Raw genomic sequence first — 13112 nt, 5'->3', positions numbered from 1 at the left:
ACTTACTAGGTGTGTTACCCTGGGCAAGTCACTTAACCCTTTTTGCCTCAATTTCCTCATCTGTAAAATGACCTGGAGAATGAGGAATGAGAGAGCTACTAAAAGGGTACAATGGGGACAAAAATTGGATTTAAGAAAATTGGGGCAGTCATGGAAGGCCATGAGATTATCATCAAAGATGGAAACTTCATGGTTCAAAATCACGGAGTTAGCAGTTATGGGTGATGATGGTAAGATTAAGGTATAATTGTCTCTTTGGGCATTTGGAAGTGGTAGACTGATGATCTTGGGAAATAAGGAGATTAATTAACTGAAAGGATAGTTTCTAATTTTCCTAGGCCTCTCTGTTAGGGGACTTAGAGAAATGGATCATTTTATTATTTTTGGAGTAATAGTCCTTATGCATAGCATCTCAAATACTAGAGAATGTGGTAGACTTTCAAAACTGGTCTGCCAAAGTCCCTCTACCTTATTATTCTAAAATTCTAGTTGGGGATAATAAAATAATTAGAATTATTATGATAATTATTATTTATTATGATGATAATATTTACTGTTATTTCTATAGCACTTAAAGGTTTACAAAGCATTAATCCTTATAACCTTTAAAGAAAGTCTTATTATTATCCCCATTTTATGGATGACAAAATTGAGACTCAGAAAGATCAAGAGTTGTGTAGATTCATGTGGTTAGTAAGTATCTGAGGCAGGATTTGAACTCAGGTCTTCCTAAGTCCAAGGCTAGCCACTATACCACCTAGCTGCCTTCTCGCCTAGAGTTAGAGGAAAGGTGGCTTGGGTCTAATCATCACTGATACTGCCAACCTTCTCATTGACTTTGAAACTTCTTTCCTAATCAAGGTGGGGAAAAAGAATTAAAAGGGGCCCATAGGGATACTCCAGCTTCCAGTGGGTGTATTGTATCCAAGGGACCTTTGGCCTTCTCACCTACTAGATGAGGTGAGAAGTGACCCTGTTGATGAAAGGGGATCCTTTCTGTATGGTCATGATGGTATTGTGAATATATCTTTTCTTTCGAAAATGATTCACATTCTTAGTGGCTGTTGTCATCTAGAGTAGGGAGGGTGGCATCAATGTGCCAACTTCCATAGAGGAAACTCATTCAGTTTCCCTATAGCAGCAAATTGTGCTTATCGTAAGTGATATCACAATAAAGCATGAAAATGGTAACCTTCCTTAACAAATGGAAAACCCAAGCTCTTTGACACATCTGCCATAGGTCACTAACCCTCGATTTAGTTCCACAAGATAAATAAGATACACAGTATTGTTACATATGTTAAAGTTCTTTTCCTGTAACTGCTCTGGGGGTTTCACGTCCTAACTACAGAAATCCCTGTGATAGAAGGTTGCTATTTCTGCTCGAAGTTTTTTATCATAATTCGTATCACTGAGGGTGGGGAGAAAAAAGTTTTTGGCTACATCAGCTCTGCCTTTTGAGTGACTTTCCATTCCCCAAAGCTCAGTTCAAAGGGACAATGTCACTTCCTCTATAAAGACATAGCAAATCTCCCCTCCTTCCAACTTCTTATAACATTTTGCATCTCTCATGCATTTATCATGTCTTATTTTGTGTTCAGTGTATGTGTATATATTATAACTCCCTACTTAACTATAGGTCAGATATCTGATTTAAAATCCAAGTGTCCCAAAATACGTAGCCCTGGTAAAGGACTCTGCATATGGAAGGTGGTGAGCATGTTTGTTTAATTTCTTAAATTAAAAATTTGTTCCTGATGGATCTTTAGTTAGGGAAAAAAATCCTTTTTTCAACCATGCATTGCCATTCTTCTCTTGATTTTGCTTTTCTGGATCTGTGCCGACAATTTCTTTTAATCTATTTGTTCTCCTATTTAGTGAGCTGCCAACACTTGTGGCACTTCCGTGTGTCTCAGGTGTTTATGCAGATAATTGTTTAGTCAGTCTGGCTCTGCTCCCAATCTTCCTATCTTTCTTCCATGTGCAAATAGTTTCTTCTTGGACTTAAAGTATTATGACTGAGTAACATTTCTATTTCATGGAAGTACTTCATCTTTCATATTCAGATTTTCTAAGCCTATTGAAGTTGATTGACCTAGTTCTTAAGGAAAGTAAGCTTGTGAGTAGTTTGCTATTTTGTGTGGAAAAAAGCAAAGTATACTAACATTTTAAAATTGAAGAAAGGTCTGCCTGATGAAGCAAATACAGGTATTCTTGTGAGTTTTTTCCCTACTCATGTCACTTTTATTTTTAATATAATTACAAATGGCTTAAATACAATTTACCTAGTTTTTCCAACTATTGTCCAGTTGGCTTGGGAGTCTCAAAAAAGTATCTGTCTGAGTCAGGTTAGAGGAATCTTATTAAGTGCTTCATGGCTTCATGGTTTGAGGGCTAATGGAACTTATACAATGATACAATCTATTCATGGTGAAGATGTATGTTACAGCAAGCAAAGACATCTCAAAAATCTGTGAAATACTGTGTGAATTATCAGTATTACATCAGCATGGAAATGGTAATTTACATTTCTATGTAAATTTCAGGTTTTCACTACCATAGGGTAAGTTGTATCCCATTATTTTATGACCCTACCAACTAAGATTTTAGGGTCCAAAATTTTGCTATTAAAAAAAACCTAAAGTCACATTGCAAAATTTTTTAAAAATATTTTAGTAAGAATATTTAACTATATGTATTTCTATTTCTATTTTTATCTCTATCTATCTATCTCACAGAGACCTAGGGTCCAGGAGAGCATAACAACCACTTTCCAGTTGCCATTGATGTTTTGCTCTCCCTATCTTTGGCTCTGTATCCTCCTAACCATACCAGTCAGTTTCTCTTCCTATCATCCACAAAGACATCATCATATGGGGACATTTCTTTCTGACATCCAGTTATACTATGACCACAGAATTTCTTCATCCATTGGTCTCTTAAGCTTTAAAAGAGGAAATGAGGCTAGTCTGACATGACTTGCTATGATTAACCATGATGTCTTTTAATAATCATTGCTTTCCTTTTTAAATACTCACAAGTCATCCCTTTGGTGATATTTTTTTAGAATTTCACTAGAAATGCAAGTCATACTCATTGGCTGATGCTATCTTCATTTTGGGGGAAATTAAGACATTTGCCCAGTGACACCTCAGTTCTCCACATTTCTTCAGGAACCACCGATAACCATTTAAACTCTAGCTCTATGATCCTATGATTCTATGCACTTCAAATTTTTCCATACCTCGGGATGTAGTTCATCTAGGATTAGTGACATAAAACTCACTGCTAGCAGAGTGACTACATATTGAATAGAATATTGGATTAGAAGGCTGGAAGATGACTTTGAATTGTGTCTTTGCTACTTACTAACATGACACAGGACAATTTTGTAAAACTTAGCTTCAGTTTGGTCGTCTCTAAAATGGAGGTAATAATATGATTTATATCACAGGTTGTTGAGAAAATCAAATAATGATGTAGATAAAGTGCTTTGCAAATTTTAAAGCAATATGAAAATGTCAGCCATTATTACTATGACTTTAATTATCTTGAGTTTTAATTCACTGTTGATATTTTTCATCCTAGCCTTCTCAATCTGAAGATGGTTCCCTTCTTAGGGGAAACAGAAAAAAAAAACCAGAACATTTTGAATAGTTTTTCCTTCTCTCATTCATTGGTAATCATCGTCCCACTTTTGAGCAATAGGCTTTTCCCTACTTTAATCTTCCCCTTATCTCAATTAGTGTTTTTATTGTCTTTACAATTTATCGCTAGGCTTAGTTAATGCTGAGGTTTAGAACTCCAGAGATTGTTTTTAAATGACTTTCATTCCTCATGCTTTTGCCTTCCCATAATTCTAACTTCATATCTATCTATCTATATACATACATATATACACACATACACACAAACATATATATATATATATAATGCAATTAAAATAATCTAATGGATGACTTCTACATTTGTTGCTTTATGCCTCCCCATCTTCCTTTTCTCATCTGAATCATTTGCCTTTGTGTCATTGAAGTTTCATCCTTGAGAATCTCTTGAATCAACTTCTATTAAATCATGAGTAATCTACTTTTAACTCTGCTTTTCCAAAATCTTAGATATCCCTCAGTGTATATCATATTTTCCCTTCTTTACTTTTGACAAATTCCAAGATCGAGTTGTAATGACTAGTTCTTCTCAATGTTCTTCTAATTTTGAACTTAGCAACTAGTCACTCTTTATTTTTTTTTGGAGGGGGGAAGGCAGGCAATTGGGGTTGTGACTTAACCAAGGTCACACAGCTAGTAAGTGTCAAGTGTCTGAGGCTGGATTTGAACTCAGGTCCTCCTGACTCCAGGGCTGGTGCTCTATAGTCATTCTTTATTGTACTACATCAGATCAAGTATAGCAGTTCCCTTCATCCTTTATCTCCCCCCTTGGGAAAAAAAAATATCACTACAGGTCAGGTACAACATGCATCAGCTGATCTGCTATTAGCAAAGATAGAGCTCCAGCAGATGCCAGTTAGTTGAAACCCCCAAATCACTACTCTGTGTCCTGAATCCATAGTTAAATTCCTTCTTCTGGTTGAGTGGTCTCTATTAAACTCCAACTACAAAATCTCTTGTTACTTCTTCCATTGATCTTTATCTAAGTACTTTCTTCTAAGCTTTCTTCTTTTGGTTAGTAGACTTCCGTGTGTGTGTGTGTGTGTGTGTGTGTGTGTGTGTGTGTGTGTGGTGTGGGTGTGTGTGTGTGTGTGTGTGTGTGTGTGTGTGTGTGGTGTGTGTGTGTATTTTTCTATATTGACTTTTTTTGGCAAGGCAATTGGGGTTAAGTAAGTTGCCCAGGGTCACACAGCAAGTAAGTGTCAAGTGTCTTAGGCTGGATATATATTTTATATACAAGGCTACTCTGGGAGAAAGCGAGATGGCTCAGTGGATAAAGTGCTGGGTCTGGAGTGAGGAAGATCTGAGGTTAAATCTGATCTTAGACACTTACTAGTCGTGTGACCCTGGGCAAGTCATTTAACCTACGTTTGCCTTAATCCAGAAGGAAATGGCAAAGAACTCCAGCATCTCTGCCAAGAAAATCCCATGGACAATATGGTCCCTGGGGTCACAAAGAATCAGACTTGGCTGTACAACAACTACTCTACCACACTTTTTCTCTCATCTATTCCTTTGCATAAACATATTCTTGGCATAAGTCACATCTCATCGAGTCTCATTAATCTTTATAAGGCCAAATTTACCTTCTTGCATTAAGATCTCAAGTCCTTTTTTTATTCCCTACACTCTGCATAATTTTATGTAGATATAGAAGGCAAGGAGATTTATCACTGACCCTTTTATTTTATACTATTTCTTGAATATTACTGTCTCTCCATCACTAGACGTATTCAGAGGTTAGTTAACTATCTGCTAAAAATGCTGCACAAGGAAGAGAGTTCTGCGCTGGACGGTCATTAGAATTAGACAGCTCCTTAAGCACTTCCAGCCCAAACAGCTCAGGGAGCAAACTCTCTGGAATGATGGAAATTTATTCATCAATAATTTATAGGCAAAATCAAAGGGAATTGAGTAAAATGATGGGTTTTTTTCTTTTGAAGTTCTTGAGTGTGGCATTTTTCCCCCAGTGTTAAGAACGAAAATCTGTCAGCACATGCATGTGTGTACAAATGCCACAAAAAGGCAGTTTAAAATGGGTGAGCTTAAGATTAGTCTACTTTGCAATAATTACTGCGTAAAATGGATTAGGGAAGAGAAGAGGAAATAGATCTGCTGGTTAATTTCTAGATGCAGAATGGAGTGGATGCAACGTTACTTACAGCAGAGAGCAGACTACCCCAATAAGCATCTCTTAGAAGCAAATGAGATTCTCTATAGCTCAATAGCACAGCTCTTGAGAGGATAAGAAGGAAGTTAACATTCTGCTACTCTTTTCGTTGATTTTTTCCTACTTTCTTCACAACGACAAAGGAAATATGACCTCTTATGCCTCTAAAATTTTCCAGTACACTTGGCATTGATGAAAATAAATAAAGACACCTTTCCTGGGTTGGCATATGAAATATATAATGACATGTTTTTCCTGCTTTGAAATGAAATATACATATACACATATCTCACTCTATGCAAATATATACAATTAAGTTGTCTTTGTATGATAATCATTCCAACATAAACTTTAATATTTTGACAGACAACAAAGATTATGATGCGTATTTATCATATACCAAAGTGGACCCTGACCAGTGGAATCAAGAGACTGGAGAAGAAGAAAGATTTGCCCTTGAAATTCTGCCTGATATGCTGGAAAAACATTATGGGTACAAATTGTTCATTCCAGACAGAGATTTGATCCCTACTGGAAGTAAGTTAATTATTTTAAATTTTTTATATTTTGGGAACATGGGTATGTTTGTATATGTGCAGGTACATAGAGATTTTTGTTTGATATGATAATCTATTCACTCTAAAATATTTATCTGTAATGTGTCTAACAAATAGAATTAATAAATAAGTGCTGCAAACAAAATCATAAAAACAATAATAATTTTGAAGAACTACTGCCATAAGTCTACAGAAGGCATAAAGAGAATTTTTAAAAAATCAAATAGATTTATGCTTTCTAGCAATATTTCTACCTACCCCTTTCAAAAGTTAGATCAGTTTAAATGAATTTATATTTCTTGGTGTCATCTCTGTTCCCTGATGGTTACTATTTATAGCCTTCTTCCTAAAGTAAACAGCTCCAGCCCTGATAAAAAGGGAGAGGACAGAATTACTTGAGTGAGATCTGTCTTGCAGCAAGATTTGTGTATACCCAGCTCACAGGGCCACATATTAGTCTTACTAACTCTGAGAGACCATTGTTCTATCTTGTAGCATACATTGAAGATGTGGCGAGATGTGTGGATCAAAGTAAGCGGCTGATTATAGTTATGACTCCTAATTATGTGGTAAGAAGAGGCTGGAGTATCTTTGAACTGGAGACCCGACTTCGAAATATGCTAGTCACAGGAGAAATTAAAGTGATATTAATTGAATGTAGTGAACTTCGAGGAATCATGAACTACCAGGAGGTGGAAGCTCTAAAGCACACCATCAAACTCCTGACGGTTATTAAATGGCACGGACCAAAATGCAACAAGTTGAATTCTAAATTCTGGAAACGTTTACAATACGAAATGCCTTTTAAGAGGATAGAGCCCATCACCCACGAGCAGGTGTTAGACGTCAGCGAGCAGGGGCCCTTCGGGGAGCTGCAGACTGTCTCAGCGATCTCCATGGCCGCCGCCACGTCCACCGCACTTGCCACTGCCCATCCAGACCTGCGTTCCACGTTTCACAACACGTACCATTCACAAATGCGTCAGAAACACTATTATCGAAGCTACGAATACGACGTACCTCCTACCGGCACCCTGCCTCTTACCTCAATAGGGAACCAGCATACCTACTGTAACATCCCTATGACACTTATCAACGGACAGCGGCCGCAGACAAAATCGAGCAGGGAGCAGAACCCAGACGAGGCCCACACAAACAGTGCAATACTGCCGCTGTTACCACGGGAGACCAGCATATCCAGCGTGATCTGGTGACAGGAAAGGAAGGGGCAGCCTTGTCCCTGGAGTAGGAGCTGAGTCTGCAGTCCAGTGCCTGGAACTACATCCTCGACTGCTGCTGTTAGAACATGCATTACAATCTATAAAATACGAGGAAAAACAGGGTCTTGTACATATGTTTTTTGCAATTTATTTGTAGCATCAGTGTCTTCCTGTTTTACCATGTTTCTTGCCATTACATTTTTTGACTTTGTTTTATATGTCATTGGAATTTGTATATTTACATTTTTTAATGAAGAGACTGATGTATAGATAGGAAACCCTTTTTGCTTCATTAGTATAATTTTAGAATGGGTTTGATTTCTTTCTGTTTGGGCCTTTTTTTTTTAACATTTCTTTGGAGTGCTTGGACAAAGCTATCTGATGGGACAAGGACCACCATATCCACTTTGCTGTTCTGCCTAGCGACAGCGAGACCATGTTGGCCTTCTGAGCGCAATACAACGAAAGGCCAAATTCCAATTCAGGAAAACAGATGTGGAGAACACTTGTTCATAGGAGGGCCCCACCAATCAGAGCCCTGAATCTTCCTTGTCCTGCCTCATCCCCACCTCTACCCTTCTAATGTCAGCATGGTGTGTGACCCTGCAGAATGGGAGGGGGTAGGTCTAACTGTCTTAACATTTAACTCACTGCTTGTCAAATGACACTCCAGACCCAAATGTCTACCAGTCACTACTGTGACCACTGCTGAGTGCTGAGAAGATAAGATCAAGGGCGGGGGTGTTGTTTTGTTTAAAAATGAGTTGATGTACCCTTATATATATAAAAAAAAAATCAACCTATATTTGATCACTTCCTGGAAAGGCATGAATGTGTTTGTGGCTGTTTTTGTTTCAATATTCAACTCCCTTTTTTCCCTTTTAATTTTTTCTGCAAATGAGATTATGTGCAATTGCCAGGCAAGTCAGTCAAAAGGGGTGAATTGACATAAGTCATGATGAGATTTATATCGATGGCTTCCAAACCAAAGGGAAGGACTAGGATGTTATCAAATATGTTTTGTCACATTGTATTATACAAAATGTTATTTTCTAAACAGTAAGAGCAAATCTTTGCAACCTATTATGGAGTCCCCTTGTATTTAAATGTTAATTCACTGTATTTACTTTTCAATGCTACATTCAGAATCGAGCATTCTTACTTCCTTTGTTTCAGTTTGTAATAACAAGTAAAATCTTTATCAATTTCAAGGTGATTTAAATGAGAACTCAGGAGGTTAAAACATGAATATTAATGAAAATCAATGTTTTCAAAATAAACAGTATTTATACAAAAGTAAACATTAAATCAGACCTAAAAGTGTTTAAAACAATTAATTCTACTGAATAAAGAATTAGTTTTATTTTAAATGTATCATTCTATCTTTCAGAAACACAGAAAGCTTGTTCTAATGCTCCCAGAAAATCCATTTTATATAGTTCAGCTGTGTCTGAAATAAAGGATATAAGCTGCTAATTCATATTCATGTTTTGTATGACAATAAATAAATAAATAAATAAATAAATAAATAAATAAAGTCTATTGTAAAGGAACCTGCAGGGGGCAGAATTATAAGAAAACATTCCCTATGGGATTTTTTAGTTTTTTAAAAAAGTACAACACTGATAATAGGGTTTTAACATTAATTTAGATATTCATCATAGACATTTTCATTACTGTCAGTAAATGCTGACCAGTGCAATGGATGTTGTATTTTTTTATTTATCCTTACCATTGGTAGAAGAAAATAACCACTCTAATGTTTTGGTCTCATTAGTAAGGTGTTATTTGATCAGAAAGAAAAGTAAGCTACAGTGTAGTTTGTGGAGAAGGGGGCAAGGGCCCATTGAAAATGTATGAAAAATGAGAACAAACATGATGTAAAAGTCCAAAGGATCCTGGTACCCGCATAACAACAAGATAAAGGTGCTATGGGATGTTCAGGTTTTATTTGCCTAAAAATGTTTATTTCTCTAACAATTTGCTTGGGTGCTCCTCCAGTCTGTTCTTTATCTCGATGCAACCCCCTGGACATGTGCCAAATTTCAACAGAATAGACCTGAAGCTGCCAGGACAGATAAAATTTAAAGTCAGCTTTGCACATTTGGTTATTTTCAGACTCTAAGAAGGCCATTATTTTCTTGATATTATGGACACCTGTCAGGAACTGATGGCATTTAACTTCATTGGACTGGATCCCAAACTCTCCCAGTACCCAGAAAACTGAAAGCACTGCAATGGTCTTTTTTTTTAAACTGAAGATGGAAATGTGAGAAAAATGTAGAGGAAACGATCAGACCACAATCACATTTTAGGCATCCACAAGTGTTTATTTAGCTGCATTGGGAGTGCATTTTTTGTTCTGTTTTTAGCACTTTGAATAGCATGATTCAGGGATTGATGGGTAATATTTGATATTCTCACAACTTAAGAAAAGTTTCTTTTTCCTCTAATGCGTTGCCATATTATGAAACAAAGGAATGAAATAAACAGAGAAGAAGCTATTGATGGTTTAAGAAACATTCCTCCCAAAATATTCCTCTTCTATCAACAGCTTGTGTGAGAACAAGTGAAGGAAACTGTCATGTGTTCACGTGCTCAATGTTTGACAAAAGTTCTGTTAGAACTCACAATAAAAAGAGAAAAAAAAAGTATTTTCCTTAGTGCTTAGGCTCTATCCTTTTTCTTGATGGGTGTGAAGGAGGAAAGATAGAGGTTTTCCTAGCTGCAAAAATGAGCTGAAACTGTGGGTATAACAGTCAAGCTAGGGGGGAAAGGAGAGAGGGAGGGGAGGGAAGGGCAGGGGTGGGGGGAGAGAAGGGAAGGGAGAGGAGAGGAGAAAGAGTGGAGAGAGTCGAGAGAGAGAAACTCCCTAACATAATATTCTGATCTTGAGAATGTGAGATGACTACATCCTGCCTTTTATCAGTTGCTGCTCCAAGTCTTGTTGGCACTATGCAGATGCAATCTCCTCTTTCTTAAATATAGCCTCTGTCTTCCTTGCTCCCAGTAGCCTTTTCATCTCCTTCCTAGTTATCTGACCTATTGGAGTGTAGTCAGCATGCACTTGATTCCTTTGTGGCTCTTGTGGCTCTAAATTGTAGAGAGGCAGCCAGAACATGACATTTCCTTTGGCTGAATTATTGATGGGCAAGTATGTGGTATTTATGTTGACTCTCTCTAAAGAAAACCCAAGTAATGGATTTGTATTTCCAACTATCCCCAAATCTTATATTTCTGCATCATCAGCATTCTATGATTTTCACTTTAAGCTTCTGTTACTGTATTTCACTGGAAGGTCTTTTGCTTTGGCATGGCTGCTTTCTTGGCTTCCATGTCCTTCAGCTCTTTTAAAAAGGAACCTGCAGGGGGCAGAATTATAAGAAAACACTCCCTATGGGACGCTTTGTTTTTAAGGATGTTGTTCTCAGATATTATATACACTAATTCAGCTAAATTTTTTCCTAAACAAGGACAAAACTCACCTCTTTCCCTGGAAAAGTTGCCTATTTTCTTTCCATAGCCAGTAGGGTTGTAGAAAGCCTTTCTAGTCACAGTGTAATCGATTTCTGGGAGTGTGTGCTTTGTTTGATTTCCTTTTAAATTCAGGTTACATCCTTAAAGATGATTTTTTTTAAACCAGAGGAAAAATAAGCTTTCTGTGAGTGGAAATAGGAGGAAATTGCCTTTGGCATTTTTTAGTTCTATTAGAAACCTGCTTTTGCATGGGTCTCAAGGTTTGCCGAATTTGTCGATTTAATTGACCTATTTAGTCATTATTCCCTTTGATTTCCCTTTCCAAAATACTCCTCCCTGACAACCATTCCCTTATGTGTTTTCTTCCCTATTATGATATAAGCTTTTTGAGGACAGGGAAAGTCTTGCTTTGTTATATTTATATTAGTACTTAGCACAGCGTCTAGTCATTGTAAGTGCTTAATTTCACTCACTTGATTTACCTGGTTCCTAACCTAAAGAGTAAATAGAATCATATTATTTATATAGATAGAGAATGCTATATAAAACCATATAGTCTATGTATATCTGAAGAAATTTTCAAATAGTAGCTTATAATTATATGGAGAAAGTGATAAAACTGTGTCCCCTCCAACAAGAAATTTTAATGTTATGATTTATTGATCATCTACGGAGGTAATAAGAGGTGTGAATGACTAAAAACTAGAGTAGCATCTGAAAGTCACTTATGTTTAGCTTTGATATGTGGTCAGTGTCCTAGACTCAAACAAGATCACACCAGTATCACACACACACACACACACACACACACCCCACCTAGCTAATTCCTCTCTGAACCTGACCTCCCTGTATTGGAGGCCTATAATCTGGCTGACTAGTACAAATATTTCACTCCCAACTGAGGACTCATTTTTATGATTATCACACTTTCTTGTTTTCTTCACACATTGACAGGAGATGGCTCCAGTTGGAAGAAATAGAACTTGTGTGATTTGGCAATGAGGCCTTATTTCACACAACCTTTTTAAAGATTGTGAATTCTTATTTCTCCCAAATAATTTTAAGTCTTTCTAGTAAAAGAAGAGGATAAACAAACACTAAACTACTGGTAGGTTTTTCCAATGGAGTCTGCATTTTCAGAGGATGGGAACTGTATTGTTGTCCTCTTCACATACCCCTGTGCAGCCCTATCAATGGAGATGGGCCAGTGGCAGTTTCCTGACTTTTAAAGGAAATCTGTGTGCGTATGTAGATTTTAGAGAATGAAATCAAGTGACACAGTGGTTACTATGAATACTCTTGGTTTTTTTAATTTTATCTGTGACTGACAGCAAGGTAAAAATGTTTATTAGATTAACAAATTGAGTAGGGAAGATTTTAATCAGCAATACAAATTCACATAACGATAATGATGCTTGGAGGAATGAAAGATGATTTTAGCAAATCATGACCCAGTAAAAATGAATCCCAATCTGTTTTGTAGTCATATTGCAAAAGACGCTAGCACTAAACACTGACTCAACAGTAAAACAAGGATCAGTCTTTTTGGTGAATACAGTTCTCCCCTCCAAGCTGAGAAGAGTGCGAACAACACTATATCTCACGTAGATGTAGAAAAACAAAACAAAACAAAACATTTTTTCTCCATAAAATTCTTCCTTGAAGCCAGTAATTTCTGGGGTGACTGCTAAAGTCATTTTTCTAATGTTTCTGCAAAAGCAATAACAATAGAAAACTGGCTGGCTTAAAATAGAGAACATGCTGAAACCAAGAGAAAACACAGTTACCCCTATTAGATTGTGAGCTCTTTGAGAGCAGGAACTGTTTTTGCCTTTCTCTGTATCCCCAGAACTTAGCACAGTGCCTGGTACATAGTTGGTGCTTAATAAATGCTTGTTGACTTGACTTGAACATCTCTCTGGCCCTGCCTCTGATCATACTTTTTTCCATGAATTCATGTAACTAGAAATGTGGAGTTAGAATGTGCTTCTCTTAAATAATTTAAAAGAGGACATGCTTTTGA

General features: G+C 36.9%; 1 protein-coding gene across 1 annotated transcript in view; it reads left to right on the top strand.

Moving 5' to 3' along the window:
• Positions 1–7606, top strand: part of IL1RAPL1 (interleukin 1 receptor accessory protein like 1) — an 88991-nt gene extending 81385 nt beyond the window's left edge. Inside the window, exons 5-6 of the mRNA XM_036744204.1 lie at positions 6202–6372; positions 6888–7606. Coding sequence (XP_036600099.1) covers positions 6202–6372; positions 6888–7606 — 890 coding nt within the window. The remainder of the gene's footprint in view (positions 1–6201; positions 6373–6887) is intronic.
• The last annotated feature ends 5506 nt before the right edge of the window (positions 7607–13112 follow it).

Source organism: Trichosurus vulpecula, chromosome 2 (assembly GCF_011100635.1).
Source record: "Trichosurus vulpecula isolate mTriVul1 chromosome 2, mTriVul1.pri, whole genome shotgun sequence".
NCBI classification, from domain to species: Eukaryota; Metazoa; Chordata; class Mammalia; order Diprotodontia; family Phalangeridae; genus Trichosurus; species Trichosurus vulpecula.
The sequence above is the reverse complement of the archived record's forward strand: the minus strand, read 5'-3'. Positions and strand labels throughout refer to the sequence as shown.